Source organism: Seriola lalandi, unplaced genomic scaffold, assembly GCF_002814215.2.
Source record: "Seriola lalandi dorsalis isolate HSWRI2012SDOR001 ecotype SW California unplaced genomic scaffold, Sedor1 jcf7180002054574, whole genome shotgun sequence".
Classification (NCBI taxonomy): Eukaryota; Metazoa; Chordata; class Actinopteri; order Carangiformes; family Carangidae; genus Seriola; species Seriola lalandi.
Genome location: NW_019525127.1, coordinates 47,501 through 61,965, shown reverse-complemented (window position 1 = coordinate 61,965; position 14,465 = coordinate 47,501). Strand labels below are relative to the sequence as shown.

At 44.6% G+C, this 14,465-nt stretch overlaps 1 protein-coding gene across 1 annotated transcript in view; it reads left to right on the top strand.

Moving 5' to 3' along the window:
- Positions 1-14,465, top strand: part of myo15ab (myosin XVAb) — a 42,404-nt gene that overhangs the window by 2,271 nt on the left and 25,668 nt on the right. Inside the window, exons 2-24 of the mRNA XM_087176957.1 lie at positions 804-998; positions 1,078-2,676; positions 2,816-2,935; positions 3,059-3,376; positions 3,625-3,822; positions 4,015-4,256; positions 5,187-5,580; positions 5,832-5,914; positions 6,384-6,447; positions 6,573-6,682; positions 7,335-7,409; positions 7,642-7,732; positions 7,838-7,843; positions 7,940-8,043; positions 9,039-9,102; positions 9,459-9,572; positions 11,630-11,791; positions 12,064-12,177; positions 12,289-12,347; positions 12,657-12,780; positions 12,894-12,989; positions 13,546-13,677; positions 14,286-14,411. Coding sequence (XP_087033083.1) covers positions 804-998; positions 1,078-2,676; positions 2,816-2,935; positions 3,059-3,376; positions 3,625-3,822; positions 4,015-4,256; positions 5,187-5,580; positions 5,832-5,914; positions 6,384-6,447; positions 6,573-6,682; positions 7,335-7,409; positions 7,642-7,732; positions 7,838-7,843; positions 7,940-8,043; positions 9,039-9,102; positions 9,459-9,572; positions 11,630-11,791; positions 12,064-12,177; positions 12,289-12,347; positions 12,657-12,780; positions 12,894-12,989; positions 13,546-13,677; positions 14,286-14,411 — 4,590 coding nt within the window. The remainder of the gene's footprint in view (positions 1-803; positions 999-1,077; positions 2,677-2,815; positions 2,936-3,058; positions 3,377-3,624; positions 3,823-4,014; positions 4,257-5,186; positions 5,581-5,831; positions 5,915-6,383; positions 6,448-6,572; positions 6,683-7,334; positions 7,410-7,641; positions 7,733-7,837; positions 7,844-7,939; positions 8,044-9,038; positions 9,103-9,458; positions 9,573-11,629; positions 11,792-12,063; positions 12,178-12,288; positions 12,348-12,656; positions 12,781-12,893; positions 12,990-13,545; positions 13,678-14,285; positions 14,412-14,465) is intronic.

Below are 14,465 nucleotides of genomic sequence, written 5' to 3'. Positions count from 1 at the left end.
TAATGTTAAACTTGCTATTTTCCCAAACCACTTATCTATAAAAATTGATGTATTATTACATTGCTTGCAGTAAATGGTTAGAGAAACACAGCAGTAGTCTAAATCCTTAATTCCAGTGGACACCCACCACTTTATTTTTGACACAACTCTCCCGCCATCCAGCGGGATCCAACTGCTTGCCAGGGGGTTGGGGAGTAGCAGTTTTCACTGATTATATACTTTTTGCATTTTTCCACACTTAAGATTGATGTTACATTCACAATAACAAGAGTAAAATGTGTCCTTAATAGGTAGTATTTTATTGTATTATTATTCTCCATAAGGTGGTTTCATAGTTTTCTTATTGGAATACCATGAATTACAGCCTTAAATCTAGTGCTACCCAATTTTCTCCAGATGTAGTGCTTCCTTAACGTCTTTCATTTTGTTATGTTTTTCCAGCAGCAGATGATGACAGATCCAATGATGATGTCACAGCAACAGGGTTATGGCCTGCCGTCAATCCCTACTCCAACTGCCATGATTATTAAACAAGCAGGTATGTCCCCGCTTGCTGCACGCCGTCTCCAACCCTCTCCAACTCCATCCCGCCGCTCTGTCATGATGCCCTCCCCACAAATGCAACGTCATCGCTCTGCCATGGCATCCCCAGTATCTTCTTCTATGCTTCCTCAGAGACGAAGCCCCTCCCCACAACCATCCATGAGAAATGGGTTCATTAGCGCCCAAAGACCCCCCTCTGTTATGTCGAGACAGATCTCACCTCCCTCTTCCCCCATGGCGTCCCCTTTCGCCCATCGTAGAATGCAACCTCAGAGATCACCGTCTCCTCTGGCCCGAGGACCCTCAGCCCCTCCTTCCCCCCGTGCTTCTATGATGCGGCGAAGTCCTCCACCCTCACCACGAGCATCAATGAGGCAACGTTCTCCACCTTCCTCACCCCGTGCTTCCATGAGGAGGCGAAGTCCCCCATCGTCACCAATTCCTGCTCGCAGCCCGTTTGGAGGGAGACGGATGCGTGGACCGCCCTCACCTTCCTTCTCCCCCAGTCATGCATCTCCCCCTCTGTCTCCACAGCTCAGTAGAAGACCGTCTCCCTCTCCATCTCATCGCAGTTCATCCCCTGCAGGGCCCCGTCCTGCCCCATCATCCCCTGCCCTCTCTCGTCGCTCTACTCGGCTGCTCAGGGACCCCACGCCCTTGGCCAGGCCCAGGATGGGGGGAAATGTTCCTTTAGGTGCTGTCAGACCCTCCCCTATGGGTCTCAGAGGGCGTCCAGTGCCCCCTCCCACCCAGAATGTGCGTCCATTCCGTGCTGCCTCTATAAGAAGCAATGCGTCTTCTGTTCTCACAGTGGACTCATCCCTCCCTTCCCCTTTCCATTCCCCTCACATGGTTCACCGTGCTCCCCTGGGGAGGAGAGAATCTGGCCGATTTCCTCCTCGCCCCATCGCTCGAGGACGTCCCCTCATGGCTCAACATTCAATGAGAAGGATGCCTCCTGCTTCTCCACAACCCTCCCTGAAACACATGCCACGTCCTGCATCCCCGCGCCTCTCTCCTCGACTCTTTCGTCAGTCCTCCCCCCTCCTGCCCCCTCGAGCTACCCGTCCACCCACATATGCACCAGAAGCATATGTGTCCGGCCCCTATGCTGATCCCAATGCTGAGCAGTTTGTTGTGCCCCCTTCTCCCATGTTATCTGGTGCTTTGCAGAACCAGGCTATTCGTCAGGCCTCTTTCTCTTCACCCCTTGGCCCAGGGGCAGCCCAGGTGGTAGGCATGAGTGAGATGGCCACTGAATATGTAGAACCATATGGTCTTTCATCCCCTACGCTTTCTGGCGCAATGCAAAACCCGGCCATTCGGGATGCGTCTTATGTCCCCCCACTGCAGAGACCAATGTCTTCCTATGAGCAGCCTATGGCCCCTTCGTCTCCCATGCTGTCTGGGGCTCTGCAGAATCAAGCTATACGAGATGCATCCTATGTTTCTCCTTTACAAACACCACTGTCAGCTTATGAGGAGCCTATGCCTCCTTCTTCCCCGATGCTGTCTGGAGCTCTGCAGAATCAGGCAGTGAGGGAAGCATCCTATGTGTCTCCCCTTCATAGGCCTCAGTCCCCATATGCTCCATCTGTACCTTCTTCCCCAATGCTCTCTGGAGCCATGAGACACGGTCAGGCACTAAGAGGTGTGGCTTCTTATCAGACTCCACAGCTCCGTTCACCATACGGACCGACTGTTGTTACCCCATACGATTATATCTCCGAGCCTGGCCCAGCACCACTGCTCCATGACGCCCTGCAGAACCGATCTGATTTGCAAGGTGTTTCATCTTTAAGATCACCAATGATGCAACGCCGTAACCCTTATGCACCAGCTGGACCTCAGCTCCACAGTGCATTACAACAGAACCCAAACCTCCGCCAAGCATCTTATCAGACACCTGTGCAACTCAGACGATCTCCATACGGCCCCGCACCACCCTCTTCACCAATGTTAGGACGAGCGCTACAGAATCCACAGGTGATGCAGGCATCGTACCGGCTGCCAGACGGAACCTTTGTGTCACCATATGCAGATCCACGCTCCTCCCCTTTGCTCGGCCATGCCTTGCAGAACCAACAAGTTCGTGGAGCATCATACACCTTGCCTGATGGATCAGTTATCAGGGTAGGTATGAAGGAACATCTAAAAATAACTAGGAAACCTGAGGTGTGTGTTTGTCTACGTACAGTACAACAATAACAAACTGCATGAATTATTACAGTTTCAGTTTTTTCTCTATATCACCCCCCCTCCACCCACACAGGACCCTCGAGTCCCCCAGAAGCCCATGTCTCCTAGCCTTTCTAGAGCTATTCAGAACCGGGATCTCAGGACTGCTTCATATACTCTCCCTGATGGCACCATTATAGACCCTCGACAGCAAGTAACCCACGACTCTTGATCCTTAACTCTAATTGAATTCACCTTTTGTTGTAATGTACTGTCTTCCCTCTGCCTAGCATATTTCATTAGTCAAAGTAAGTCTGTGCTGTCTCTGCTCATACAGCAACAAATTTCCCCAAGCCTGGCTTCGGCTCTGAACAACCCAGCGCTGCGTGAAGCCTCCTACTCTCTCCCCGATGGCACGATTGTGATTGACCCCAAGAAACAGAAGTCCCCGAACCTGTCAGCAGCACTTCAGAACCCTTACCTGAAGAGTGCTTCGTACACCCTGCCAGATGGCACTATCATCATTGATCCACGGAAACCTGTCTCTCCAAACCTGCAGAGCGCCCTTCAAAACTCTTCCCTGCTGAACACCTCCCTCACATTACCGGAAGGGATTCAAGATCCCAATACACCCATATCACCAAACCTGGCTAAGGTTAGCTATGGATACAGACTTTTGAGTGGCTTTGCGCGTGTTGATGTATTACTGTTTTTTCCCTCCTGATCCATATAGTAATACTTGTGTGTACGGGATTTGAAATAGTTTCCACAAACTGATGTAGCTCTTTGTATTTTACTAATAATAATTGGTTATCAAACATACTAAGCTGCTGCTTTAATTCAAATTGTATTTCTTTAACCTCTCAGGCTTACCTTAACTGAAACAGCCTCTCTAATATTTAGGCTCTCAACAACCCAGCCTTGAAAGGAGCTTCCTACACCCTCCCAGATGGAACTATTATAGTGGACCCGAGGAAACCAAAGAGCCCCAACCTGGCAGTCGCCCTGCAGAACCCCTATCTAAAGGGTGTGTCGTACACCCTGCCTGATGGAACAATCATCATCGACCCACGGAAACCGGTTTCCCCTGACCTGTCTACAGTGTGTGCCTGTTAATCTTATTTTAACTTTGCTGCAGTACCTGTGTGTTTTATTGTCTTTCTGTCTTTTTTTTTTTTTTTTACTAACCCAGTGCACGTTTGTTTGAAACATCTTAGCCGTTACTTTTGAATCATACAGTTAAATGACAATGATCTGCCTAATTTAGTGAAAATAACCTTGAATAATCCGCAGGCTCTTCTGAATAAGAACCTTCGTAACGCATCATACCAGCTCCCTGATGGTTCCTTGGTTATCCCTGGCCAGAAGCCCTCCACTCCCAACCTTACAGCCGCTCTGAGGCAGAACCAGGCGCTTCGTTCTAAAGGTCTCTTTCACCTGTCAGAAAACTCAGTACTGTCAGGGACACCAAAACCCACCGCTCCCAACCTCGCCTCTGTGCTGCAGAATGAGGAACTCCGTGGTGTCAGTTACAGGTAGGGAACTACGCTATTAATGGAAACTAGGACAGAGAATGACTTCATAGGCTTGTCCAGGTGTTGCACGGAATTACCTGTGAATTGCAAGGTAGGCATTAACCTTTTAACAATGGAGAGTGAAATATTTTGACGAACTAAAGGAGAACTAAACTCAGAAACTAATGACGCATTAAAAAACGTTTGAGATGCAATTTTCACCCACAAGGGGACAATGACACAGAATTGTCCTGTTGTTTACTGTTATGTGACTCTGATGTTTGAATTAGATAATAATAAATTAATGAATGAAAAGGAGACATGCAGAGGAGATAATGGAAACAGTAAACTCCAGTGTCTGTCTCCAAAGTAGACGATCCTCTGAGGGTTTGATGGTTATGTTTCTCTGCCTTTAAAACATAACTGCTGTGAAACTATCCGGAAATAAAGTTTTATTTCACTTGTTCTCGCATCACTACTCTCTAAAGGCAACAACAAAGGTTGACTTTGTTTTTAAACATCAATAAATGTCCAGCATCCTCCAGAGCACTTCCTTGTTTTGTGAAGGAAGCGGTACACCAGGATGTCTTTGACCAGTCAGCGACCATCAGCCTTGAAAACCCCACCTAAATTCCCTGAACACATATAAAGTATTTAGCTTGGAGCAGGTACCTCTTTTACATCTTGAACTATCAGCCTGGAGCTAAATTTAGTTCCTGATTCCTCCAGTCGAAACGCAGGTTTAGTCTCTGACCTCCTCAAAAGGTTCTTGGTCCCCTGGGAAAGTTCCTGTAGTGGAAACACCATTTTTGTAGAAAAGCCACATGAATTGCCAACTATATCAAAAAGACATTTTTCCACAAAAACAATTTCAAAGTCATATTTTTCTCAGTGTTGCTGAACTCTGTGTTACACGTTTGTTGCTGAAGAGAACCACTGCTCGCTCCACAGACTGCCGGATGGCTCTCTTCTCACACGTCGGTTCCACAACCCCAGCCTGTCTAATGCCATCCAAAACCAGCAGCTTCGCTACGCCTCATACAGGGTGCCAACGGGCCTAGAGGGCGAGGATAATCGCTACGCTGTGGTTCCTCCCTACGGGCCACGCTCAGGCCACTGGGCCAGAAATGCCCGAGGAGGAGGGGAGGGAGGGGAGGATGTTTGGGCAGCTGAGAGGGTTTTACCACATGGAACAGTCCAGAATCTGTCAAAGTGGTCCATGTACAGAGAAGATGGGATGTTAGAAGGATATCCACCCACAGCTCGATTTGGGGACGGACAGCCTCAGGACCCAGACTGGACTCCTGACAGAGAGAGAGCACCTGGTCAAAGCTGGTATGACAAGGTAGCTAAAAGTTTTTAATGATTTCTTATGACAGCTGATAAACTGGGATGGGAATGAATGCAATTATTCAAGCAATAACTATAAAGCCCACTGCACTGAGGCTGGATGGCCCACAAAAAACATTCAATATTAAAATGTCTGCATATTTCACATCAGCTCTGCATCAAGCAATGTCCCTCAAGCTTTGACAATGTTTCAGGACTGTGTAGGACTAATTGCATACCATTGTGTGTGTGTGTGTGTGTGTCCAGATCTTCCATATCTTAAGCATGACCACAACAAGCCACCGGGTGAAGCGCTGGGCGGAGGGAATGGAGGACATGACACAGCTGCCGTAAGCACAGTGCAGTATTAACAAACAGTCTCACAGCCCGTTCACTCATGTCACTGTCTCACAGAGCTCAGCGTAGAGCAGCAAAGGTCATTTCACTGCAGATCCATTCAGTTTTTGCAAACAACAATTTACAGTGTGTGTCCCAGTGTGCCTCCAGGCTTTGATAATCTTTGAATGATCATCACTTCAGATCCTTAGGAAACTCCCTTCATTAGTTATTTGTGTTACTTCAACAACAAAGGTTTGAAAGAAATGATTCCACAAACACTTCTTGATGTAAAAACTTCCTCTGATGTTTGATTTTGACATCATTATCATCAACATCATAATTTTACCAGCTTTCACAGAGGAAGCTCTTGAATGTCACTGAAGGGTAATTAATTTTGGATGTCAAAGCGAGTGTGGGAATCCTGCTCCAGTGAGACAATATGTGCCCTGTGTGTTTAATTTCCTCTGTGTTTGATTTCAGTGAGCTGAATGAGACCACAGTTCTGATGAACCTGAAGAAGCGCTACGACCAGGAACTCCTCTATGTATGCCTAATTTATAATATGCAAATTAAATAACTAATATCATTAAAATGTCATGGACACTCTGAACTACATCCATTTATCTACTCTCCTTGTTCTTTCTCTTTTTTTTTTTTCCCACCACACAGACCTACATAGGCAGCATCCTCGTGTCTGTGAATCCCTACAAGTTGCTCAACATTTACGGCACAGACATGGTGCTTCAGTACGAAGGCCGCGGCCTGAGTGACAACCCTCCGTAAGACTCAGGAGTGTGTGTGTGTGTGTGTGTGTGTGTGTGTGTGTGTCATTCGTACGCAGGATGTTTCTAAATGTCTAAATCTGATTCAGACTTTTATGAAAGATTTCAACTTTGCAAGATAAACCATTTTTGAATCTTTTCACATTTCATGGACGGCTGCACTCACTTGAATAATTTGTCATATCAAACTCATAATGGTCTATTACTATGTATATTTTAAAGAAGAAGAAAGAAAGAAAGAAAGAAAAAGTTATTCAAATAACACATTTAGAGGACTGCACAACTCTGGTAGAATTATGAGCTTTCAAGTTCTGCAGTGGGTAGATTAAACTTAACTCTCTAACCTTTAACTGAGACCTTTGCAACTGCGTGTTCCTGCGTGCGATTATACTGTTGTACTACATCTGTCTACATGTGTCGTGAGCTGTGCTCTGAGGTGCAGTATGGTGGTAAATGGAGGTGTAAATGCCAGCACTCTCAGGTGTTAGTAAGAGGTTCCTGTTACACTGCTGTTGGTTGGTTGCCAAGGGAGAGTTTGGTTATGGATTTCACTACCACTTCACATCTACACGCACAGACACACGCTCACACATAACCAATGAGCACCCGGATGCATTTGTTCATTAAAAGATGTTTTGTTGTGTTGCAGTCATCTTTTCGCCATTGCTAATCTCTCATATACCACCATGATGGATGCCAAAAAGGACCAGTGTATTGTGATCAGGTATGAAAAGCAGTTTAGCGTTCTTTTTTATTCTGGCTGAGCGAGGCCTTGAATGAGCTGCTCATTTTAACAAGTAGTACTCTAAAGCTCAAAGCCGTCTTTTAAACAGTGGGATGCTGTTTGACTTTTTAAAACACCCATTTTCTCACCCTTTTTTTTTTTTTTGCCACCGTGCCACAACATACTCTTAATGAATAATAAAGCCTTAGGTTAACTGTTTTTGTTATTACAGCGGAGAAAGTGGATCAGGAAAGACTGAAGCTACTAAACTGATCCTGCGTTACCTGACAGCCATACATCACAAACGCAACGTCACACAACAGGTATATTTTCTACCTATAGCTACATACATGCAAATACACTCGTACATGTGGTCATTTGAGCTAACATCTTTCTCCTCTCTCTTCTTCTCTACCATCTACCATCAGATAGAGGTAAAGTGTCCCTGCTCTTCTTTTTTGTTCTCATGACAAACAGCATCCCTGTTTTAGGTAACCACGGTAACGCTTCTGTCTATAATGATTGGTCAGATCCTGGAGGCCACGCCCCTGCTGGAGTCTTTTGGGAATGCCAAAACAGTGCGCAATGACAACTCCTCACGCTTTGGCAAATACACGCAGATCTACATGGAGGAGTAAGTAACTACAACTTAACAAGAACACAGCAAATGTCAACAACAGTTTCCAGTTGTCAAGTTGTTGTCATGGTTTCTGAGTCCAGACAACTAGAGAATCTAGATGATCTGGAAAGCAGGAATTTCCCTCCCTTCTACATCATCAGGATCAAATCACATATTGTAACAATTGCCATTTTAGGGAATAAACTTTAAAAACCAAATCAAGCATGGTCACAGCCGTTAGTAGGGAGAAAGTCCCACTGAACCTGAGGAAGGTTATTGGGAACAAACACTGCTATTATTAAATTGATTTTCTCATGAAACATTATTTTTAGGTGTTGCATAATATGGTTTTGGAGTTTCCTCCTGTGGGCAACAATTAAAACTTTTTCAAAGTCATTACAAAAGTTAAGATGAAAAAAAAAAAGGTAAGCAAGAATTCAGAAAGCAGCTTATTGACCACAGAGTTGGGACAAAGTTGTTTTTTTATCCAGGATATGTGTAAAAATGTGATGGGATTTTCACCTTTTTTGAATGCCTGGATACAACACTACAATTGTTCGTTGCTATGGAAATCAATTTACTGAATGTCATGGCACCATTTGCTTTGAAATCTGATCACCATGAGTACAGAGCTTCTGCAGTATCTCTGAGATAAACACAAGCGCTTGTAAAGCTAACAGTCTGTACGTTAGATTAACTCTGAAGAGACTTCTGATCACCCGTTGTGCAAGTCTGCAGGCACACACACACACACACACACACACACACACAGTGGGCTTAGTGGAGAATATGGTAACATCTCCCAGTAACACAGCTGATCTTCTGTCCAACCTGTGACGGAGAAGATCTGAACACATTACACATGTATGACCTGTTACTTAACTCAGACTTACTGTGTGTGTGTGTGTGTGTGTGTGTGTGCGTGTGCGTGTGCGTGTGTGTGTGCGTGTGTGTGTGGGCGTGTGTGTGTGTGTGTGTGTGTGTGTACCTGCCTGTGTGTCATTTACCAGGGGTGTAATCAGCGGTGCCATAACGTCTCAGTACCTGTTGGAGAAGTCTCGCATTGTCTTTCAGGTGAAAAACACAAGAACGCACACACACACACACACACACACACACACACACACACACACAGCAGGTCAGGTGGAATCCTCTTACACCTGAGTCACTGTGAGAAAGAGAAGATTGAAGGAGCAGACAACATGAGTGGTGTCAGACATGTTGCTCTTTATCTAACTGTGCCTCCACATAAGCCCAGTCTATTCATCAGTCATTCGTCTATTGATCTGTTTATTTGTCATTACTCTCTCTTCTACAGCAGTTTCCATTTCTGATTTGGGTGTGTTATTTGACCGTGTGTGTGTGTGTGTATGTGTGTGTGTGTGTGTGTGTGTGTGTGTGTGTGTGTGTGTGTGTGTGGTCATCCACAGGCCAAATCAGAGAGGAACTACCACATCTTTTATGAGATGCTGGCTGGTCTTCCTCCTCATGAGAAGCACTCGCTGTATCTGCAGGAAGCTGAGACTTACTACTATCTGAACCAGGTGCTCACACAAATGTAAAATACACTCTACTTCAGACACACACACACACACACACACACACAGGGCGCAGATAAGGAGTGGTCACTGTAATCAATTTCACGGTCACATTAACAAATGAGATGTCATTTTTTTGATAATGTGACATTTATTCCACAGAGTGATTAATGGCAAAAACATACAACTCATTGCTGAACCCAAATCCAGATTGAGTAACCTTTGCAGCCGGGGTTCTCTGTGCTGTTTGCTCATTTCTTTCCAAAACACTGTATGTGTCATCGCACTGGTAGCAAACTGTATAGGCTTATGGACTCCTTAAACATGTGACCCTCATCACATGTCGCATATTAGTTTAACCAGAGATTGAGTGATTTTACCTTATCATACTTTTTCATATAAGTAATTGTTGATGCCATAGAGTTAAAGCATAAAAAATCAAAGGATGGAGAAAGTTCACCAAGTATTGGATGCATTACCATGAAATGTTTGTACAGACATTAATCCTCTGACTTCTCCTCTAGAGCCTCCATGAATTTCATCATCCCCTCAGGATGAATTGTAATAACTTTTTTACCGTTTCATCCAGAGTCATAATCAGCACTTTAGCTTCTGAGCAAATATCTACAGAGATAATGACATTCATTGCAGCCTCAGCTGCATGTGGTGTTTAGTGCTAATTAGCAAATGTGTTAAAATGCTAAACTAAAATGGTGAATATGGGAGACATTATACCAGTTAGCGTGGCTGTTCGTTCTAAGTCATCTTTCTTTACTTTTATCCCATGAATTATCTCGCAACCCCTCAGATTTATGTTGTGTTATTTTGCATTGAGGTTTCTCAGGTTGCTGTTATCACAATCAAACACAGGACACTGACCAAGAGTTCAAATTGACAAGGGAAAGTTTAATTTACTTAAACTCTGAATGTGAATGTTGAAAGGTTAGTGTTTGTTTTGGCAGGGATCGGGGCGATGACTGGGGCTGTCTTGGTTAGCCGGGGGATGAATTTCACACACAGGAAGGGGAATGAGGCTGATGGTTTGGCTGGTAGTGAATGAGCAAGAGAGCGAGCTGATGAAACTGTGGGTCTGGAAGGCTGGAGACTGGCAAGGTGGAGCTGGCTTGTTAAGAGTTTGGCACTCAGATTGATGAGGCGGGCGGGCAGTGATCCTGGACACAAGGGAACAATTGTTAGCGAAGGGAAGCAAAAGTTAGAGGGTATTCCAAGCAGCCTAAGCCAGAGCAACCAGACTGATTGAAACAATTATCTGGCAAAAAGTGGATGAAGGATCAGGGAATACATATTGCTGAATGAGAGAGAGAGAGGCCCTGACTGTGACAGCTCTAGCAAGAAAGTAAAGTTTATTTTTATAGCATTTTTCCCAGACACTACTCACAAAGTGCTTCACAATCAAACTGAATAAAATTAAATCAAAGAGTTAAAATCAAACACATCAAATAAAAGCAAAAGTAAAAACACCAGATAAAATATACAAGAGGAAAAAACAGATATAGGAGACTGATTAAAAGAATAAAATACCACATGCTACTTAAGAGATGGGTTTTCAGCTGCTTTTTAAAAGAGTCCACAGAGTCCGAGGATCTCAGATTTGGTGGGAGAATATTTGAAAGCTTCAGAGCTTATAACTGGAAGACGCAATCACCCCAGGGTGGAAGACCCAAGAGCTCGGCTTGTGGTGTTGGGGTGAAGGAGAGCTCTGCAGAGAGATTTTCCTATATGGAGACTAACCAAAATATAGATTTATATTATCTAACTCTCTTGGATTCCTTGACTGCGCGCTCTGGTTGACGTTGTGTTCAGAAGTCTGTTGATCCAATAACCATGTTATGATGTTTACTATGACAGAGTACTGACACACCCTGAAGTACAGTTCTGCATCACTGCAACAAGGTGAGACCGTAAACCCCTGGATGTGAACAAAAACAAGACTTTCAGCTCTGTGTGTGTGTGTTTTTGTGTGTGTGTGTGTGTGTGTGTGTGTGTGTGTGTGTGTTTTTGTGTGTGTGTGTGTGTGTGTGTGTGTGTGTACATGCGTGCAGGGAGGGGACTGTACCATAGAGGGAAAGGACGACGGGGAGGACTTCAAGCGTCTGCTGTGTGCCATGGACATCCTGTGTTTCACCCCAGAGGAGCAAAACGGCATCTACAGATTGTTGTCCTCTGTCCTTCATCTGGGGAACGTGTACTTCCAGCCACACCAGGTCTCTCTCTCTGTCTCACACACACACACACACACTCACACACACACACACACACACACACACACACACACACACACACTCACACACCTACATAAATGCATTTAGTTTCACAGCTGAATGATAATGATAATGATGTTGATCAATGACGGTAATAATGAATGCGTATGCCTGTGTGTGTGTGTGTGTGTGTGTGTGTGTGTGTGTGTGTGTGTGTGTGTGTGTGTGTGTGTGCATGCGTGCACGTGTGTGTATATGTGTGCGCGTCCCTGCAGGCTGAGGGTCAGGAAGTCGCGTCAGTGGTGAGCGCACAGGAGATTAGGGTTGTTGCTGAGCTGCTGCAGGTCTCACCTGACGGCCTGCAGAAGTCTGTCACCTTCAAACTGACTGTGAGAAGAACACACTTGACATAAAAATGCACACGCACATTAAAGATGTAAGTGATTAGATATTATAACAGCTAGAGATGCTGTTTGATCACAGATGTGTTTGACCCCTAGGATACAGTACGGGAGAAGATCTACACTCCGCTCACAGTGGAGAGTGCTGTGGATGCCAGGTGAATAAAAGTCTGAGTGTAGTATCGGTTAAATTCATTAGTACTTACCAACCTGAAATTAAAGCCTGTCTCACAGTCTTGTTTGAGGCTTTTTCATGTGCTCATGATTTTTACTCCTCTCTAAAGTCAAAGCAGGAGATGACAGACAGAAAGTGAACAATCTTTGATATTCTCTTCCAATCTTTGGCAGAGGCATGTGAGGACAAAGGACGTCGGGGCTGGGGGGGGAAAGATTTTTCAGATGTCCTCTGTTTCCATAGGAACCGGGTTTTCTGTTTCCATAGAAACCTTTTTGTGTGTTCTTCATAGAGATGCTGTTGCCAAGATCCTGTACTCGCTGCTGTTCAGTTGGCTGACAGAGCGCATCAACGGACGGGTCTACCCTCGCAGCGAAGCCCTCTCCATCTCCATATTGGACATATATGGATTTGAGGTCACACTGAAGCACAACCTCCATCAATGATGTCGCAGCATTCTTGCATCTGAGCTAACCTATGTTAGATAACCCCCATGCAACCCCCGATATATCTTCTCTTTACCTTCCAGGAGCTACAGGTGAACAGTTTTGAGCAGTTGTGCATCAACTACGCCAATGAGACTTTGCAGTTCTACTTTAACAGGGTCATCTTCCAGGAGGAGCAGGTCAGGGAAACCACAAGTTCATATTTTCATTCACATTTTTCACAGTTTTCCCAATTAGGCGTTATTTGGTGAACTGTGTATCAAAACTTAGTGAGTAACCTGGTGTCCCTGAGCAACATGATTTCTTGTGTGCATGTAGAGTAAAAATACTGATTAAAATGCTGCTGAAACAAGAGTTATATCAAACCTTTAAAAACACTTTTCAACCAGATTGTAGTTAAAATGTCTTGATCTTTTGTTCTGCAGAACACTAAATCAGTGCTTACTGTGTGAGAGCAACGTGTACCGTAGAGACTTAAACTGGAGCCTTAGAGAGATCTGAACCCATCATCATAATAGCTTCTGATCAAGAGAAAGAAAAGATTCAGAAGTGTTAAAAAAAAACGTTAATGTTTGTTTTCTAACCTGACTCTCATGCAAGTCAGAAAAGCTTTCATGAACCCAAGAGGTCATTAACTCTTACAAACCAGAGTGGACAAAGCAATACTTACAACCAACACTGGAGCTGGAAGAGTTTGATGCTCCAACCTGATGAACCTTTGTGCCTCATGTGCAGGAGGAGTACATGCGGGAGCAGATCGAGTGGCAGCAGCAGCCTTTCAGCCACAACCAGGCCTGCCTTGACCTCATTGCTGCTAAGCCCCATGGGATACTGCGCATACTAGATGACCAGTGCGGCTTCCCTCAGGTATATTCACACCTGTTGACGTAAACTTCTTAATTGAACCAAAAGGCAGTAATAATTCCTGAAGCCTGTTCTAAATGCACAAAGATCCAATCAGCTGAGAAAGACTGTGGAGAGCAAGTGCATTTTAACTGAAGTTAGATTACAATGCAAGAGACTTTTAAAGTCTTTCATTATTTATTATGAAAAAAAGGCAACAGCCGACAATAATTCATGACTCAAATAATTCATACCTCAGTTTTCTAAAGAAATTGACTTGAAAAAAAAAAAAAAAAAAACATCTCACATATTGGATTTCTCATAAACCAGGAGACTGAAGCGTTTTGTAGCCTGCGCTGATCAATACACAACTATCCCACATGCTCAATTAATTGCCTACCTGCTGCTTTCATTATTCCTGCGGCTCCTAATGTAAGAAACTGGCTGAGCTCATATTGAGATAAACATATTATGGAGCGTCTCCGATGCACAAAGTGAAATATGAACACGGTGTTACACGAGTAACTGACTGAGGCAATCTGCTGAACACACGCAGGCAACATGCGTTTGTGCTGTAGAGATTTAGTTTCCACGGCTCACCAGCCATTAACCGTCTCCAATCATATCGCCAGGCAACAGACCACACCTTCCTTCAGAAGTGCCACTATCACCATGGAAACAACCCGCTGTATGCCAGGCCAAAGATGCCACTGCCAGAGTTCACCCTCAAACACTACGCTGGGAAGGTCACTTATCAGGTACATCTCTTTTCTTTCTTCCTTCCTTTCTTTCTCTCTTTCTTTCTTTCTTTC